This window comes from Benincasa hispida, chromosome 12, assembly GCF_009727055.1.
Source record: "Benincasa hispida cultivar B227 chromosome 12, ASM972705v1, whole genome shotgun sequence".
In the NCBI taxonomy this organism is placed as follows: Eukaryota; Viridiplantae; Streptophyta; class Magnoliopsida; order Cucurbitales; family Cucurbitaceae; genus Benincasa; species Benincasa hispida.
The window spans coordinates 50,815,756-50,835,116 of NC_052360.1; the positions used below are offsets into that span (position 1 = coordinate 50,815,756).

Sequence of the window (19,361 nt, forward strand, 5' to 3'; positions counted from 1 at the left end):
CATAGAATCACTATAAAACGCATGCTAAATTCATAAATAACTTCAACATTTGAGAACATCGATTATGCATTCAACATTCATTTTTCAGGCATGCTTTGGAAAAATCGTGATATAAAACATATGAAATGCTTATCCATTAAGATTTGTTTATGAAAATCACGTTGGAAAAACATCTATTAAAACTTGTCACTCACAGTCTTTGGCTACTTCCCATCTCAGATGAAAGGCTTCTCCTATATGCGTTTGTCCTGTAACATTAGGGAATACTTGGGTTAATGCACCAACTCCCTTTTGAGTTTAACTTAAACAATAAAGCTTAACATTGAACTTAAGGTAACCATTGCACTAACCATCAATTGCACCCACCATCACATTTCACCTCCTATCGCATCCCATACTTAGGCAAATTTTCTTTGCACTTGGCTTATGGGTGCCATACGACCACAATCGTTTGCTTATGCCTTAAGACATGCTTACCGTGCTAATGTCTCGTGCTTTTGCTCACACATCTCTTTTTGACTTTAGCCAAAACTCTGCTTTGCGGATGTGTGTTCTCCCCTTGCACACACCACAGGCATGTACGCTCATGCACTCGCCAACGCCTTAATTGGAGCTTCCAGCTGCCTGCTTATTCTTCGTAAGTAGCTGCCTACTTATTCAACCACCAATTTTCAGACTTCAACTTTCTCGCATGAATAACTTAAATTCCAGACATTAATTCAAGAAATTTCCTTCTAAAAACTTATTCATAATTATCTTAACTTCCTTATCTCAAATTTTGAGCTCCCGATTCTTCCTAACGAGCCCAGATTTCATCAATCTTCTCACTTTGCTCAATCAAGTCTACAAGCTCTTGAACCCTTAGAAAATTCTTCAAATTCTAACCCAAAATCAGAGAATTTCCTCTCGGAACCTTCAACCCTTTTCAACCTCAATGAAGTTTTTAAGTTAATTGAATTCTTCTCCTTTAACACAATTGGTTCAACCAAACTGAACTCTTCTTTCAACCTCCCTTATATACTTAGGAGTGCATGGTTATCATGTATGATTAACATGATAGCTAGCCCACTAAATATGTTTAGAGCATCTAAACACGACAGTTGTCCCACTAAGCTCAGTGATTAAGCTAAAATTTTCCGTCTCCTCACCAATGCCTAGGTGATTAAACCATCGCATTGGCTAAGTTTGCAACGCATTCCCTTATCTCGGCCAAAGTATCTCAGCCTTTGCGTCATGCCTTCACGGCTTAAACCCACACATGAACGCATGCTGCTTATCAACACTTCTAAGCCTCCACTACTGTTTTCAACGTTCTTTCAAGCTTATACGCGCGTCCTTGTCCGCTGCATAAGCTTCAACCACTTGGCCATCGCCTCGCAAGCACGACACCCAGGCTTGACCCTTAGTCAACATACGCCTTATGTCTCGCGACCCATCTAGCCATTGACTTAACTTCTCCCCTGCCGTATCCTCTATGTGTTTACCTTTTTGAACTCACCATGGCTCTCAACACCTATCTCATACAACCATTTCTCCATCTTACCACTAGGCATCATTGTATCCCTTTCTACCCGAGAGCTTAAACTTCTATACTTAGCATATTTTCTTGCCCTTCCTCTGGCTTGCCTTTATTATTCTTCACTTTCTATGTGTCGACCAGGTTCACCATTTGGTCACATATACAAGCAACACTTAGAAAATCTTTCCTCTCCTAGCCTTTCAAATGTAATCTTCATTAAACATACTTAGTGCATCATTTTCCATTATTACTAATTCATGTCTTAAACACATAATTAAGAGAACTTAAACTTAATTAACTAGTAAGACAAGCTTAGGGGTTTACATGAAACCTTTAATGTTTCTAAAACATACAAGGCAAAAGTTGAAAATCAACTTGAGAAGAAAGTAAAGGTACTTAGATTAGATAGAGGTGGTGAATATGAATCATCATTATTTAATGAATTATGTGATGCTAATGGTATAATCCATCAAATCACAACAGCTTACACACCACAACAAAATGGTGCAGCTGAAAGAAATAACTGAACTTTAAAGGACATGGTTAATTGCATGTTAAATAATTCATGTTTACCTCATAATTTGTGAAAGGAAGCTTTGTTGACAGCAAATTTTATATTAAATAGAATTCTATATAAGAAGGCCAGTAAGCTACCTTACGAAGTGTGGAATGGAAAGTTACCCTCAGATAAAATGTTGAAAGTGTGATGGTGTTTGGCAAAGGTACAAGTTCTTCTACCAAAAAGGACCAAACTTGGACCTAAGACAATTGATTGTGTCTTTATAGGCTATGCAATGCATAGTACTGCTTATAGATTCATAGTATCAAATAAAAAATATATAATCTTAATAATAATACCATAATGGAATCTATTGAAGCTGAATTATTTGAGGATATATTTCCTTTAAAGGAAGAAGAATACAAAATTATTGGTGCCAAAAGAATTAATGAGGCCAACGCATCGTGAAGGAACCTGGTTAAAGGTCCTTGAGCGGAAGCAGATTGTCCCAATTTCCAATTTTCACAGAATGCATAATTTTACAAAAGAAGAACATACAATTTATGCATTTAGTACAGAAATTACTACATGCTCATAATGAAAATGTGGAAGAATAAAAAAAATAGGTTCAAGAACCCTAACCTTTGAAGATCTAATCTTCACTGTGAAAAATTCTCAATCTTCAATTGGGCACCACCGCGAAGGAAACCTTGGTATTCTTTGGGATGAGAACTTAGGAATTTGTGGGCTCTAGCTATTTTGGATGAGAATGAAGGTTTTGATTGAGAGGAGGGAGAAGGGAAAAACTACAAAATAGTTCTCCAGAGAGAATTCTTCTGATCTCTTTCTCTGTTTTCACACACTGTAGAAGATCGGGAATCACTTTCCCACCACACGTCTGAGAGAGCAAAAGGAGGGGAGGGAATTACAACTCCCTCTAAAAAATAGTTTTTCTAAATAAATTAATAAATTAAATTAAATTTATTTAATAAAATATTATATATATATATATATGATAACTACCTTATCATACAATATATATTAAACTATATGTTATATCAAATATAACATATAACCTATAGTTTCTATATTGTATCAAATACAATATAACCTATAGTTTCAATTCTCTCTTACCAATGACTTTTAATATGTTATATCAAATATAACATTTATATTTAATTATTTAATTAATATTTGAATCATATTCAAATATTCATTTCCTCTCAAGTATACTTTATATTATAATGTAACAACTACATTATAGTAATTATATCATATATAATTAATTTCCTCAATTAATTTGATCAATTCAAATTAATCCAAAAACTGATTCTCATTTAATTCCGTTAAGCTACCAAGGGGACCTAATGAACCTGTAGCTAGAAGCTTCAATGGTACGTGAATAATTAATTAAACTCCTTTAATTAAATTATTCGTCATTCGTTAACTGTCGGACACTCCACTAAAGACCGACAGCTGCACTCTTCGCACTACAAATATATTTTTGTGTCCATTGGATATAACCAGTCAACAGTATGATGACCGTTCACAAATTGCTCGTAAGTACAGTTAGGCCAAAAGTACCATTTTGCTCCTATAGTTACATCTAACTCCTTAAGTACTACTGATCCCTTTAATGAACAATAAATCATAGTCTAACTATGATCGAACCCCTCTCAAGCTAGGAAAGGGTGTGGCGCCACATTGCCCAAGCCCTAGAATCGGTCCTTAAGGGGAGAAATTTATCTACTTACCCCAATATTGGGAAAGGAGTGAATTCTTTCTTGTGTAGCTATGTTCCCAGCTCCTCAATCAGAGTAGGCTTATTGAGTCGAAGATCTTTTCACTCTCACCTATACAAATCAAAGGACCGCCTTCATAGGTAGGAGTTCATGACTCACTTAGGATTCAGGTCATGTTACCTATGGTCATCTTGGTGAAATATAAGTCTCTATTATGAACGGTGTTATATAACGAGACTAAATATTTTGTGGTCCGATCTTATACAAGCTCCTTTATACAGAATATCCCCACTCATATATCTCCACATGAGTTATCAGGATCAGATCATTTGTAGCGCTTTACAATAATTGTAACATCTACAAAGTGGGCCATACTCGTAGTGTCACCAAGATAAGGTATCCAACCTTATCCATCTACTACAAACCATTTAGGTTATCACTTAAACATAATCCACCCGTACGTCTCTACATACATGTTTAAGTTATAAGATAACCTTGGATCTTAGTTTATTGGTTTGTGGTTAATGTAACTAAAATTGAAATGAAACATCATATATTTTATTAAATAAATAAGATGTTTGTACATTACAATTACAAATTATAGGACCCTACGAGATTTAGGGCATCAAATTCAACACTTCGAAAGGTCAAGACGATCAGAATAGTTTGAACTTAGAAGAAGCAAAATAGCTAAGAAAGCTACTTCTTTTGGACCTGATTTTATAAGTTATATAATAGAAGGTGAACTTCAGACTTTTCAAGAAGCTGCATCATATCCTGATGCACCTTATTGCAAAGAAGCTATCGATAGGGAGCTAGGGTCCATTTTACAAAACAATACTTGGGTGTTGGTTGATTTACCTCCTGGAAGTAAACCAATTTGGAGTAAACATATTTTTAAGAGAAAGCTAAAAGCTAACAACACTAATGATAAGTACAACACTCGTTTGGTAGCTAAAGGCTTTTGCCAAAAGAAAGGCCAGATTTCTTTGATACCTATTCTACAGTGACGAGGATTAAATCTATAAGGATGTTAATTACAATAACAGCTTTACAAAATTTGAAAAATACACCAAATGGATGCAAAAATTGCATTTTTAAATGGATATTTAGATGAAGAAATTTATATGGAACAACTTGAAGGGTTGTTAAATGACTTAAAGACAAAATTTATAAACTTGTTAAGTCTCTTTATGGGTTGAAACGAGCACCTAAATAATAACATGAAATGTTTGATCACACTATGTTATCAAGTGGATTTAAGATAAACGAGTGTGATAAATGTGTCTATGTTAAAACCATAAACAAGAATATGTCATTGTTTGTTTGTACGTGGATGATATATTAACAATAGACACAAATAGAAGTGTCATTGATTCCATAAAAGGTTGTTGAAATCCAACTTTGATATGAAAGACCTTGGTCATGCTGATGTTATCCTTGGAATTTAGATAACAAAAAATCCAAGTGGATACATACTTTCTCAATCTCACTATATAGAGAATGTGCTAAGAAAATTTGATCATTTTGGGTTTAAGCCTGTTGTTACTCCATTTGATCCAAATTGTAAGTTGAAAAAAATAATGATGAAGGTGTATCTTCTCTAGAATATTCTAGAGTTATTGGTAGCTTAATGTACATAATGAATTGTACAAGACTTGATATTGCATATTCAGTAAGAAGGTTAGCAAGATACACCAGTAACCCTGGGCATGATCATCAGAATGTGTTAGTCATAGTTCTAAGGTACTTGAATTACACTCTAAACTATAGATTGCATTATATGAGGTATCTACATATATTGGAAGGATTTAATGATGCTAATTGGATTTCTGATAGCATGGAGACTAAATTAACCAATGGGTATATTTTTACCTTAGGTGAAACAACTATATCGTGGAAATATTCAAACAGACGTGTATGGCATGTTCTACTATGGAATACGAGTTTATAGCTCTTGATAAAGCAAGAGAAGAAGTTGAATGGCTCTGAAATTTTCTTGGAGATATTAGATTGTGGCTAAAGCCTGTAAGTGTAACATGTATTTGAAGGAATCAAATTCCGCATTGGAAGCGTTTGTGTGAGAACACCTTGCATCCCGCAATTCGATTTTTACATAAACAGATTCATTATACTGAAACAAAATATAAATATGTAAATTAGCATGCTTTGGGAAAAGATTAGAATCATTTTTACATTTGTAGATTCCTAATCTTTATGAATAATTCTCTTTAAGTTCCAATGAACGATTCCTCCAATGATCTTGATCACGAACGATTTCTTGAACAATCTCGAACACTACCACGAGAGTAACCTTGTTATTCTCTAGGATTTCAATAGAGGGATAAGTGGTATCCAACTATTAGGAGAGAGATAGGAGAAAAGGGTTTGGAGAGTATAGAAGATTCTCTTTGTGGCTTAGGGAAAATTTTACACAATAACACTGTTGTATATTGTTAGTATTTGTTTTTCCCAAAGGGGCCATAGGAGAGTCTTTATATAGAGAAGAACCAAGCCATTTTTCTAATCCTTTTTCTATTTCCTTTTTTTCACAATTAATTAATTAATTAATACTTATTTAATTAATTAGCTCAAATAAATAATACTTATTTAATTTAATTTGCACATCAATTAAATAACTATTTATATATTAAATTTAATTTAATGTATATGTATTTAATTATCATAAACATCGTATGTATATGTGTAATACCTCTTTATTAATTATTTCTTTGTGAATTGAATTCACTGAATTAATTAATTGAATATTATTCAAATATTACTTTCCAATTTAATTTAAATTATAGACTATATCCATAATAAATTATATATTAATCACATTAACATATGGTTTCATCAAATTAATTTGAACAATTCAAATCATCCCTCTTAAATATTCTCTAGTGAGTTAACAATGGGACTTAGTGGACCTTTAGATTAAAAGCTCCAAAGATATGAAATTAATTGGCTAAACTCATTGACCAAATTAATTAATACTTGTTAATTGTGGGTACACTCCACTAAAGACCCACAGTTGCACTCTTCTCACTATGAATATATTTCTATGTCCACAAATATAGACCAATAATAGAAAGTTAGTCCTTCACGAGTATTTGTAACTCCAACTGGATTAAATTACCATTTTACCCTTGGATTACTTTTGATTCTTAAGTACCAATGCTCCTCTAATGAACAACCTATTTATGGTTCAACCAATAAATAGAAACCCCTCTCGAGCTAATGAGAGGGTAGAACCTTTGTTCAAGTCTCAAAGATACCACTTTCATCTACTTACCTTTAAGATGGGAAGGAGTGAATTCCATCTTGTATTATTATGTTCCCAATATCCACTCGGTCTTGTCCCCAAAATGGTAGGCATCTTGGATCGGTGAACTGGCCACCTTCTCCCATATAAATCAAAGGACAATCCCCCGTGATCATAAGTTCATAATATACTTAGGATTAAGACTAAGTTGCCTAGGTCATTATTGAAATAGTAACCTAACTAGTTAACGGTGTTACATCTAATGGTTACTATTTCGCGATCCGGTCTTATGAAAATTCATTGCATAGGATTGAAGGAAATCGGATTCTGAGATTTCCATGAGCAGCGGAACAAGACTATTCCAAACTACAATCATGAATGAACATATATTTACAATCGACTTTAAACAAGCGGTTATACAATTCATATAGAGAAATTACAACATGAAAAACTACAATGCATAGAAAGCAACTCTACGCACATATGAAGATGTGTCTCCATGCTCCGTTGCGCACTCTGATCACTCGAACAACAGCAACCTCGAATGCCTGAACTACATGACCGCAACACAGCAGCACAAACACTTTGCGCTCGTCCTCAACGTTCTCCTCGGTCACGAACTCCTCTGCAACACGAACAACCTCCACAGCACCACGAACAGCCTTTAGAAAACCTCGACGGTGTCAAGTTGAGTCTGACACCAACAACAAGGCGACCTTGGTATTCTCGGTGTGAAAATCTAAAGGGTGGGCTATATTTGGACTTCGTATGAGGTAGACGAAGGAGGAAACACCGATCGCGTACACGATTGGGCAAGTGGGAGAAGGCGAAGACCTATCGTATAGGTCGATGTCCAATCATTTAGATAAAGCTATGCGATTGTCTAGCAAAAGCCATGTGATCATTTAGTCTATTGTTTAGCTCAGTCTGTCGCCTACAGATACTACACAATCGTTTACCTTGGGCCAACAATCGTCTAGCAAAACTATGCGATCATTTAGTAAATATTGCACGATCGTTTAGCTTTACTCTACATAATCGTTTAACTCGCCCAGCCGCCGTTTAGTAAATTCGTATTTACTTGACGACCCTGTGAGTTTCTTTTGTGCGGAGAGAAAACTCAAAACTTTTTCAAACTTTTGTAAAATCTCATTTCAAAATAGGAAAATCAATTTCCTTTTAACCTCACGATTACCATGATTCAATAACCACCCACTACTTTGGTTATTTAAAAGAAAAATAATTAACTATCCAATAATTAATATTATTATAAACATATGATAACCAACTTATCATACTATATTTATAACCTATAGTTTTAATATTTCATCTCATGAAACATATAAACCATAGTTCTTTTCCTATTCCATGGTACTTAATGTAAATCTCATTTACGTCAATCCTCTACTAGATGTATCTTATACATCATATCGATTATATAATATATAATTAAAAAACCTCTTGTCAATTTGAACATTTCAAATCAACACCAAGAATTTATCCTTAACTGAATCCATTGAGCTACCAAGGGGATCTCATAGACCTGTAGCTCGAAGCTCCAACGGTACGTGAATAACTGACTAAACTCTTTAGTCACGGGATCCACCATCCGTTAACTGCCAGTCACTCCACTAAAGATCGACAGTTGAACTCTCCTTACCACATATATATTATGTGTCCATCTTATCCAATCAGCAGTGCGATAACTCTTCACAGATCGCTCGTAAGTACAGTTGGGCCAATAACCGTTATGCCCCTGTAGTTACATCTGTCTTCTTAAGTACCACTGATCCCTCTAATGAACATAAGTCATAGTTCTTAACCAATCAGCAGTGCGATAACTCTTCACAGATCGCTCGTAAGTACAGCTGGGCCAATAACCGTTATGCCCCTGTAGTTACATCTGTCTTCTTAAGTATCACTGATCCCTCTAATGAACATAAGTCATAGTTCTACTATGACTGAGTCTTCTCTTCCAAAGAGAAGTTGTGGCCACTATGTTCAAGCCCCGGAATCAGCCCTTAAGGGGGCAATCTCTCTACTTATCCCTACTTCAGGAAAAGAGTGAATTCCATTTTGTGGATTGAGTTCCCTGTTCCCAGATGAGAAAAGTCCCCAAAAAGGTAGGCATGTTGAGTTGACAATCTGGCCACTTTCATCCATACTAATCAAAGGACCGCCCTCAAAGATAGGAGTTCCCAAAACACTCAGGATTGAGGTCGTGTCACCTATGGTCGTTTAGGTGAGATGCAAGTCTCTAGTATCAACGACGTTATATACAGAGTCTAGTCATCTCGTGGTTCAGGTCTTATACAAACTCTTTGTATAGGACACCCCCGCTCCACGTCACCATATGAATGGTTAGGATCTACCATCCGTAGTAGTTTATAACACTTGCAAACCTCTACAAAGTGAGCCATATCCGTAGTGTCACAAGGATCAGGTATCCCACCTTAATCCTTATACTACAGACCTATTTAGATTATCACTTAAGCCATGATCCACTTGTATATCACATATACATGTTTAAGTTCACTAAAATAACCAAGGAGCTTTGTTTATTGGATATGAGTAAATGCCAGAATTAAATAACACTTATTTTATTCATTGAACAATATGTATCTTTACAAAACAACGAGACTCTGGGAGAATTAGGACACTAATCCCAACAAGGATAACCTCATTCGCATGTCAACTACATAAACGTGTTGGATCATTGCATTTGTATCAAATACAAAGTGGGTCGTATTCATAGTGTTACCAGGATAAGGTACCCAAACTTATCCCTATACTATAGACTCTTCAGGCTGTATCTTGAACATTGATCCTTGTATGTCTTTACATACAATTCAAGACTCATAAGACAACCTTGGATGTTAGTCTATTAGGTTTAAGGTTATTAAGACAAAAATAGACAAGCAACACAAATAATAACATTTATTGATTTAACATCTATAACTCTTTATTGATGATGGTCAACTAATAACGTTTACTATCTATGAGTTTTAGGGCATAAAATCTAACAATATGTATTGGGCAATTTAGTGATTCTATGAGAGCCAAGAATACTGTCTATAATGGCAAATCACAAAATATTAGACACATGCATAATTCAATAAGGCAATTACTCTCTAACGGAATAATTTCGATTGATTATGTGAATTCGAAAGAGAATATTGTAGATCCTTTAAAGAAATGATTGTCAAGAGAGCAAATCACATATACATCGAGGGAAATGGGGCTAAAGCCTATGAAATGAGCTATCTAGTGGTAACCTAACCTAGTTTACTAGAGTTCCTAAGATCTAGGTTCAATAGACAAACTAATTGGATAATTCATAGTTGACACACTAAGAAACTTATAGTTTCTTTCCATTTCTATGATGTTCTAAAGTGTGCGATCTATTGATGTTTAGGTTTTATTGATATCTTCTTTCACAGGAGGAGTAGTGATAGGATGCTCTTAATAAATATTACCTATATGAGAGTAGAAATGGGGTCACTTCTATGAAAATTTTTCAAATGACTTATGTTCTCTAAAGCTCTTGTGAATTTAAGATTTTGTCTAGGACCAAAATGGACACAAATGTATAGAACTCAAAGATACAAGATGAGTTGTGTGTGATATCTGTTGTCTCAATTCACCAATGAGAAGGATAGTTCTAGAGTTTAGTCTCATTATTTCTTCGGTAAATTTGATGGATATTCACTAAGGAAGGTTCAATTCCAGAAGACACCTCTCTTGATGCATAACTTGGTACGTTTGCTCTCAATGGTTTTTGTTTGATTTTTTCCACTTTCTTTCATGTGAGGAATTACATGTATGTATGTATGTATGTATGTATTTGTATACACACACACACATACACATACACACATCTATGTATGTATGTATGTATGTATGTATATGTATGTATGTATGTATGTATGTATGTATGTATGTATGTATGTATGTATGTATGTATGTATGTATGTATATGTATGTATGTATGTTTCGAAACATAAAATTGAATATAATTGTGTAGATTAAATTCATTGTTTAGAAACTTTCAAATTGGATTGAAATTTCCAATTAAAATGATGTTTCATGTACAAACTTAACATGTGCGAAAGTTAAATTTGTAATTTCTTCAAATTGAATGAATTATTTTGATTTTTAACAAATAACAACTCAATTGAGTTAAAATCGACAAATGTTTCAATTTTTATATTGATTTTATTTTGTATTTTGGAGAGTTAATAAGTTGCTAGGCCATAAATAGAAACTTGGTTCTTCATTTGTAGTATCCCACTCCAAAGTGAAGAGTACTTTCATTTCTTTCTTTCTTTCTTTTGTTCTTGAGTTGAGTTGAAAGTAAGTATCAAAGAGTTCTGCCATATCCGAGTAGTTGGAGGTTGCAGTTCTATTGGAGTTAGTCGTTGTATCCTGTTGAGATGATCGCTGTAGTCTGCTTGCAGTCCGTGCATGCGAATAATTGTCTTTAGGACAACACTTATTAGAAGTGTGCATCAACCACGGTTTGAGTCTCCAAAGATTTTGATGTTCTTTCAAGTTTTTGGTTTTTTTTCATATCTAAGCATTGTCATACCATCGGAATTTCGTTTGAGTTTAAATATACATTAAGTGTATTGTTTCTAGTAATTGAGATGTAATTAGTTTGCTAGTATATTTAGTTTTATATATACCATTCCCCCCGCCCCCACATATTAAAATATATTTTAATAGATTTATAGATATAAAAAAACTTATAATGATTATAAATTGCAACAAATTTTAATAGAATTAAGAGTGCAACTCTCTTCTAAATTTGAGGTACATTTTGATGAAACTAAAAGTTTAGAATAAATATTGATACTACTTGACAAGTTAAAGGATAATATTTAGGAAAATTCCATTTTTTTTAGTATAACAATTATGGGGGTAGGGGATTGTGTTGAGAATCTCACGTTGGAAAAACCAAGGGGTCTCAGGTGATAGGTGGACTACTCTTCGTCTTCTAATCTCTTGGATCGGAGTGCATGCCAATACTACTAAACCAATCTCATTGTTTCGATCCTCTCTCTTATTTCAAACTTAAGTTAACCATTTAAAACATTTATGAAAGTTGTTTTCAAATGTCAAGATGTGTTTGAAAAAAATACGAAGTTCACTAGGTATTAACGATAATTTAACAAAATATTTATATATAAAAAAATGAAAAATTTTCAAAGATAGAAAAATGTCAAATTATTTATAGAAATAGAAAAAATACTTATAGACGCTGATAGAGCGATAGACTTCTATCGGTTTCTAGCATTGGTATACATCTATCGGTCACTATCAAAGAAGATTAAAATTTTACTATTTTGTGTAAATATTTTTTTTTATTTTTCTCTTTTTAATTTTTGAAAAACCCAAAAAATAAATAAAAAAGTTAGGATCCTAAAATGGAACATGCGAAAGCCAACTGGAAAGGAAGTTTCAAAATCAGCGCCAAAAGGCGAGTGGGAAAATCTTTGACAGAGAAGATCACATCTCCACATTTCTAATTTCCTCAATTTCTTTGTTGATTTTGATTGTGATTCATCGCCACACGCCACCGCCTTCGTACCTTCTTTTCTGTTTGGTTTCTTCAATCATGGCCTTGGGGGAACCCATTCCCAAAGATTGAAGAACACCCAGAACCGTGAAGGTTGAAGAATAAACCCCACTTTGAATCATTATTCAATTACTCTTTTTTCCTTTTCATTTCTTTCTTTTTCTTGCACCCAACCAAATGTATGCTCTGAAGGAGAAAGTCTCCGAGAGGTTCTCCGGCCTCTTCTCTAATTCCACTACCTCCGAATCCCCTAAACCGTGGGCGCCTGATCCTCATGCTCAGGTTCTTGTTTTTGTCTTCTGTTTGTTCGATTTATGGTGTTTTTGGCTTCAATGATATACTGGAAGGATTTGTGTGCTTTTTAGAGATTGTTTGATTAGGCATTGTGCGTTTTTTGTGGGTATTTGGATATGGGATTAATGATTTCATATAGGGTTTTAAAAAAATATCTGCCACAGACCATAATGTTTGGGTATTCTTTGGCAAGTACTGATAGGAAACGAGATATAAGACTGAGGAGGGATTATGGTTGAGGTATTTAGGGCCTGAATTAGGTTTCATATAAGTGTTCTTGGGTTTTGATTCACATTTGTTTACATCTTTTAGTACTAGTAGTTTTTTGGTTTTCTTTATTTATTTTTTTTTTTTTTGAATTGCAATGGCTTGGGTACTTGATAAGGTAATAGGCCTGAGGCTGAGATTAACAAGAGCAGAAGTTTTGTGTTGTAATTGTAACTTGCAATTATATGGCGTAGGCTTAGTTACTTCAGTTCATCCACTCCCTAATATTGGGGTTTAGAACTGCTTGATGGGAAAAACTAGTATATGAGCTAAGGTTTCAATCTTTATGCTTTCTCTTTTCTCTGATGGATTCATTTGTGGATTTAATTGCTTACTGGCTTGTGACATGGTTTCAATTATGTAGGCCAGGCCAAAATCGAAAGGAAGAAAATCATTGTCTTCATATTTATCCTTAGTAATCCCTTCCATACATGGATCTAAACCTTCCGGTTCTCGTCAAGACAGTGATGCAGTTCAATCTCCCTCAGTTCGATATTGTGATGCAAACAATGATTTCCAGGAGGAAGGCTCAGATACTCGTTTAGAATGTAGTATACTATGCAAGGAGGAAGAAATACCTAGTAATCAGGGTGAAAATAAGGATTGTGGTTCAGCATACGAGGAGGTAAAACTGAATAAACTAGGAGTTGATTATGACTCAGCATCCCGAAAGAGCACTTGTAGTTCAGATGGATTTGAAGAAGCTATGGAGCAATCCACTCCAAGAAATCCTTTATCAGACCTCATGGACGAGTCGGCTTTTATCACTTCAGACTTGTATGAATTCCTCGGATGTTGTCTACCCAACATTGTGAAAGGGTGCAAATGGGTCTTACTGTACAGGTAGTTTAGCTGAAATATTATAGGTTTAACCCGTAATGAATTAACTTTTTTAATTTTTTATTTGATCTGTGATTCCAATTCGTTACATTTCAAATGAAGGGCAGTACGATGAAGCATGGTATATCTCTTCAAACTCTTATTCGCAACAGCCACAATCTTCCTGGCCCTTGTTTACTGGTATGCTGTCTGATGACTGTATTTATTTCACTGATGGTGGAGCTTTTAAATGCTAAAACTGTAGTTATTTGATCTAGATTGTTGGAGATACTCGAGGTGCTATATTTGGTGGTCTTCTAGAATGCCCGTTGAAGCCTACAGCCAAAAGAAAATATCAAGTTGGTGCCTTTTTCTTGTAACTCCCATCCCTTCTTAATGGTAGCAAACTGATAGCAATTTTTATCCTGGGGAAAGGGAAGGCAATTGACTTTTAGAAGTTCTTTTAGTTGCTTCATATTAAATTATAAAGTTCTTCCCAGTTTCAAGTTCACTTTCAATAGGTTAATATTAACTATTAAACTTATGTTGTCTTTGGCCATAAAAAGAAAAGAAATAGAAAGTTATATTCATAAGAATTCTGTGGTGAATATGGCTTCTTTTCACAATAGTTTATTGCTCCGGAATTAATGTAAGCTAATCTGTAAATTGAAATTATTATGAACTACATAGGCCTCTATTTCTTTATCCATTATATTGCAACTATAATCTAATTTTTATGGTTGTGTATTTGATAGGGAACACACCAGACATTTGTTTTTACAACGAAATATGGTGACCCAAGGCTTTTCCGAGCAACTGGTGAATATTCTGTTTTTGCTTGCCACACGTGTTTGTTATTGGAGGATTCACTGTCATGTTAAATATCAGTCTTATATTATCTGTTGCTCATGTCTTCAATTTATGAAAGTTCTCTTCGGTGAATTCTAGATTTTGATATAGGGTAATTGCAATGAGTAACATTTTCAGGGATAGTAACCAAATGTATAAAGCATTTTAAAAAAATTGCAAATATAACAAAGTCTATCAGTGGTAGACTTCTATTGCTGATAGACTCTTACCAGTGATATGGTTTATCATAGGTAGACTCCTACCAACGATATGATCTATCACTGATGGACTATCTAAATTTTGCCATATTTGTAAATCTTTTTACATTATGCTATATCTGCTAATACTTTGGTTCTGGTTGCTATATTTGCAACTATCCCTTTGATATATTAGTTAGCTTATAATCAATTTACCTCATCTATATACGTGTTCCTTTGTTTGTGGATGTATATGAATATATCAATGTTGAGGAAATTCAGTCTCCATTTTTCGTTTCCCTTGCTTTTATTACATTTCTTCCACAAAAGCGGCATGCATTTCTTCTATTTTCTCTATGTGAGAGGGCTTCTTTCTTGTATTTTCATCTGAGGTGAGACTTTTCTGTTAAGGAGACTGTCGATATGTCCTTGCTTTATCAGACAAGGAGTTTGTCTTCACTTGGGATATAGTGATAGTCGTATTTGTCTCTTTTGAATTCTCGAGGATTTTTCTCTTGTATTTTTGCTGCTCGTGAGAGGATTATCATCAACTTTGTCCAAAGGACCTTGTCTATGGTATTGGGCCTCAATGGTGGATTCTCTAAAAACAAGTGTCAAATGATTTGAATCATATTAAATGGATGTCTTAATTTGCTTTTAGAGTTAGTTGGGCTCCAAGTGGACATTGCCATGCTCTGATGAGTAGTTGATTTTGCTTTGCTGTTCTATAATAGAGGAAGAGTTTCTTTGTGAATTCCCCTCCCTTTTGAAAATTTAGTCCGAGGGAAGGGGGTGGAGTTTGATACATTGCATGCTCCCCTTTGGGTTTTCTCATTATTTGTTTTCTATCTCTTCCCAGCCAATCACCCCCACACCCCCCCCACCCAAAAAAAAAGAGGCTATAATTCTTTTCTTTTTGTCTGTGGCATTGATGCAGGAGCCAACCACTATTATTATATTTGCTTGAACGATTTACTGGCACTTGGAGGCGGTGGTAGCTTCGCGTTATGTTTGGATGGTGACTTGTGAGTTACTTGGTTTTTCCTTGGAACTTTTGTCCACCATTCTTGCTATACGGAGAATTGACTAAAATGTTTTCTTTCATGTAACAAGGTTAAGTGGAACTAGCGGACCATGTGACACATTTGGTAGCTTATGCTTGGCACATAACCCAGAGTTTGAGCTAAAAAATGTCGAGGTAAAATTAAATTCCCAAACATGCATAGCTCGAATATCCACCAATTAAAGATTCATCATTTAAAAATATTGTAAAATTCGACGGGAGATCTGGTGCTCAATAAGTCACCTTTCATTATATCATGTGCTTTATGTGACGCAGTACGGTATTCTATTGGCCATTGCTATGCACGTGCCTTATTCCTCTATACCTTTAGTAATTTAAAGTGAAAGTGCTGGCTTTTACATTAGCTTTTGTGGTTCTTGCAGTTGTGGGGTTTTGCACATGCGTCAAGATACTTGACCTGAAGACTTGTTGTAATTCCTTTCCAAGTTTGTGATTATATTTAATTATTTGTGATTATATTATTCATTCTCCGTTCTGTTCTTTTAACTATTTTATTGATTATTCAATTTAAACTATCTATCATTTAAAAGAAGCCCTTAACTTTTTGGTGTAATATAATTCATCCCCTTAACTTTTTGGTGTAATATAATTCATCGATGTATCAGATTAGCAATTATTTCTTATTGCACTGTTGATTACACTTAATCGCCAGTCAGTTGTCAGTTCCAAGCGTAGACCATAATGTCAAGAATTAGTTAATTTGACTGATGAAATTTTATGCTTCTTATTGAGTATCGATCAGAACATAGTACTGACGTTTCTAGTTACCCCTTAATGAACATTGATAGGCATCCGTTTCACTTGGTTCTCATTAGCAATGCAGCAAATAATGAAAAAGAAGAAATTTAGAAAGCTCAGGAATTAACTTGACGTGAGCAAATTTTATTAGTTATCAAATCAAACTGTGATGTAGGCATCTCTTTAGAAGACTACTCAGGTTTAGGAGTCCATAATCCTCAGTTTTAGGTGGCAGGTTACTTTGTTTACCTTAGACCTTCGATTGAGCCTCTTATTTCAATGAGGTTTTTTTCTAACCTGACTGGCTTTGACGTCGAACTACAAACTCAACGAGTTCTCTTCCCAGGAGGAAGCTCCCTCTTGCTTCTTGGAGGAGAGAATGGGAAACTTGTAAGAATTGAAGTTTTTTTTTACTCCTTTTAGGAGGAAAAAGACATAAGACGGTGACCCCTCTTGTGAAGTTGGATCCCTCTAATTTGAGGATTCCCTCCATATGAATGAGCGAGAGAGAGCTTTGAGTATTTTCATTTATCATAGCAAGTATTTTCTGGATTCTTAGAATGATGTGTGTTAATTTAAGGCTTTGGTTGTTTTATCTAGAGGCTTAGACATTATTGGTTTCTTCTCGTGAGATTTTGGTTTAGTTACACTCATGGATCAATGTGTTTCTTGGGTTTTGATTCCCTGGATTGTTGATGGTAGATTCTCAGTATGCTTGACACGCTATGGTACAAATTCATTCTTGTTATCAGGCTACATTTCATAAATTAAATTGTCAATGTGCAGTTTATTACTTTCACCACTTGCCAATAGCAGATGGACAGGTAAGAGCTCTCTCCTCTCTTCATCATATTGAACCAATATCTACTGTCTTTTATTTATTGATCCTATTGTGTGCATGCTAATAGAAATCCTGGTCACAAGTGAAAATTAAGCCGTCTGTAAGATTAGTTGAGGTGCGCATAAGCTGGCCTGAACACTTTCGGATACCAAAAAAAAAAAAAATGAAAAATGAAAATTAAGCCGAATGGATGCCCCCACTCCCCTTCTTCCTAAACAAGATAAAGAGAGAGAGAGAAACAGGGGAGACAGTTGGATATGACAAGCTTGCAGTTATGGAAAAAGTAGCTGCAAGTTTGTTTGGGTATATCAGTGAAGAGAGCCAAAAATAAAAAAAGGGCCAAGGGCCATAAACTTAAAAGAGTTGAATATATTCACTTCACAATGATTCACACAAGTATACTTGATAAGGTGCCCTTTCAAAATGGGATTCTCTCGTTAGTTTGAAAGCCTTATCCACCAATTAAGGTCATTTGATATGATTTTTGGATGCCTTGAATAATCTTCTGTCAAAGTACCCATGTCATTATTTAGAAGGAGAGCGACGGAGGGGGGCAATTGAACAAGAATATGTAGAACTTGCTAAACCAAATCCTGACATTATAGGGGCATTTAAAAAGTAAGACAGCCTTTGTAGGTGTTCTGTAATTTGGTTGTAAACCTTTGTTTCAATCAAACATTTTACTGACAAAGTTGCATTGCATTATATAGTTTTATTTATTCCCTTTCAGCCAGGGCCTCCCTCTTCTTTCCCTTAAAAATGACACATTTCATGAGCTTTTATTCATTGGCATTCATAAAGCATCATCTTTGTGTTAAGAATTTGTTTCCCCTGAAAACAAAACCAGGAAAATGAACACAGGATCCTTGAAATTTGGGTTATAAATCTATGGAGCAAAAGGACGAGTTCTGAATAGGTACACAAAAATACTGTAGAAATTGCATCCCCACATCCCCTCAACGCTTGGAATATGTTTTCATCTTTAGTAAAGGCAAAAAGTGTCCATAAGATCTATGGATTGGAACAATATCTCTGAACTGCAAAACAGCATAAGGTTCAAAACATGGAGGAATTTGAGTTAGGCAACTGAACCACTTACAAACATGACCTTCCTATTTCTCTCTCTTTATTTTATTATTATTTTTTTGTTTTACTTAAATTAGAAAAGTTTAGTTGCTCTTTTAAAAGGGAATTTTGTTGCCAAATGTGGCAAATGCTTGAAGATCTACCCAATAATAACAATCTTGGTTGTTTGTCCATATCTTGGATATTTATAAAATAAATTGGTTTTGTTTGGTTTCAAGTAGAACCTCGTTTCGCTGTGTCTATTTAGTTTCAGAACTTTAGAATATTTCGATAGGTCGTTGAATTTTAGCATAATCTATTGTACATTCAATTTGTAATTAAGGAAAATTACATGTAATTTGGTTATGAATTGTATTCAAAATCTATTGGTTTACTTTTAGTGCAAACTAAACAAATAAGAAAATTGAATCTGAATCCAACATTGGCTTTTTATAATTGTTATTATTATTTTAAATTTTGTTGCAAATGGTTTCCAAAGTTTAGTGGGTGTGAGTATAGTGGGCTACTATGGTTTGATCCTCTCTCAACTGGTGCTGAGAAATATCGCGTTACTATAATGTTGATTAATTCTTCCTTTTTCGTG

The 19,361-nt window shown here is 34.6% G+C and overlaps 1 protein-coding gene across 2 annotated transcripts; it reads left to right on the forward strand.

Annotated features, from left to right (window-relative positions):
* Positions 1–12,470: 12,470 nt before the first annotated feature.
* On the forward strand, positions 12,471–16,722 carry LOC120067782 (oxidation resistance protein 1-like). Of its 2 annotated transcripts, none has more exons than XM_039019364.1 (8): positions 12,471–12,885; positions 13,529–14,007; positions 14,112–14,184; positions 14,262–14,342; positions 14,739–14,802; positions 15,967–16,054; positions 16,143–16,227; positions 16,476–16,722. In XM_039019364.1, the coding sequence occupies exons 1-8, from the start codon at positions 12,781–12,783 to the stop codon at positions 16,512–16,514; spliced, it is 1,014 nt and encodes a 337-aa protein (XP_038875292.1). In that variant the 5' UTR covers positions 12,471–12,780; the 3' UTR covers positions 16,515–16,722. The 2 variants fall into 2 exon arrangements, with proteins under 2 accessions (XP_038875292.1, XP_038875293.1); XM_039019365.1 differs by having other exon boundaries at positions 13,534–14,007.
* Positions 16,723–19,361: the final 2,639 nt, after the last annotated feature.

Excerpts from the sequence above, each read along its gene's own strand:
- LOC120067782 (XM_039019364.1), top strand. The coding sequence starts at position 12,781 with ATGTATGCTCTGAAGGAGAAAGTCTCCGAGAGGTTCTCCGGCCTCTTC. Across the intron at positions 14,185-14,261 it reads TTCCTGGCCCTTGTTTACTG|ATTGTTGGAGATACTCGAGG; the intron begins GTATGCTGTCTG and ends TATTTGATCTAG. Across the intron at positions 14,803-15,966 it reads AAGGCTTTTCCGAGCAACTG|GAGCCAACCACTATTATTAT; the intron begins GTGAATATTCTG and ends GCATTGATGCAG.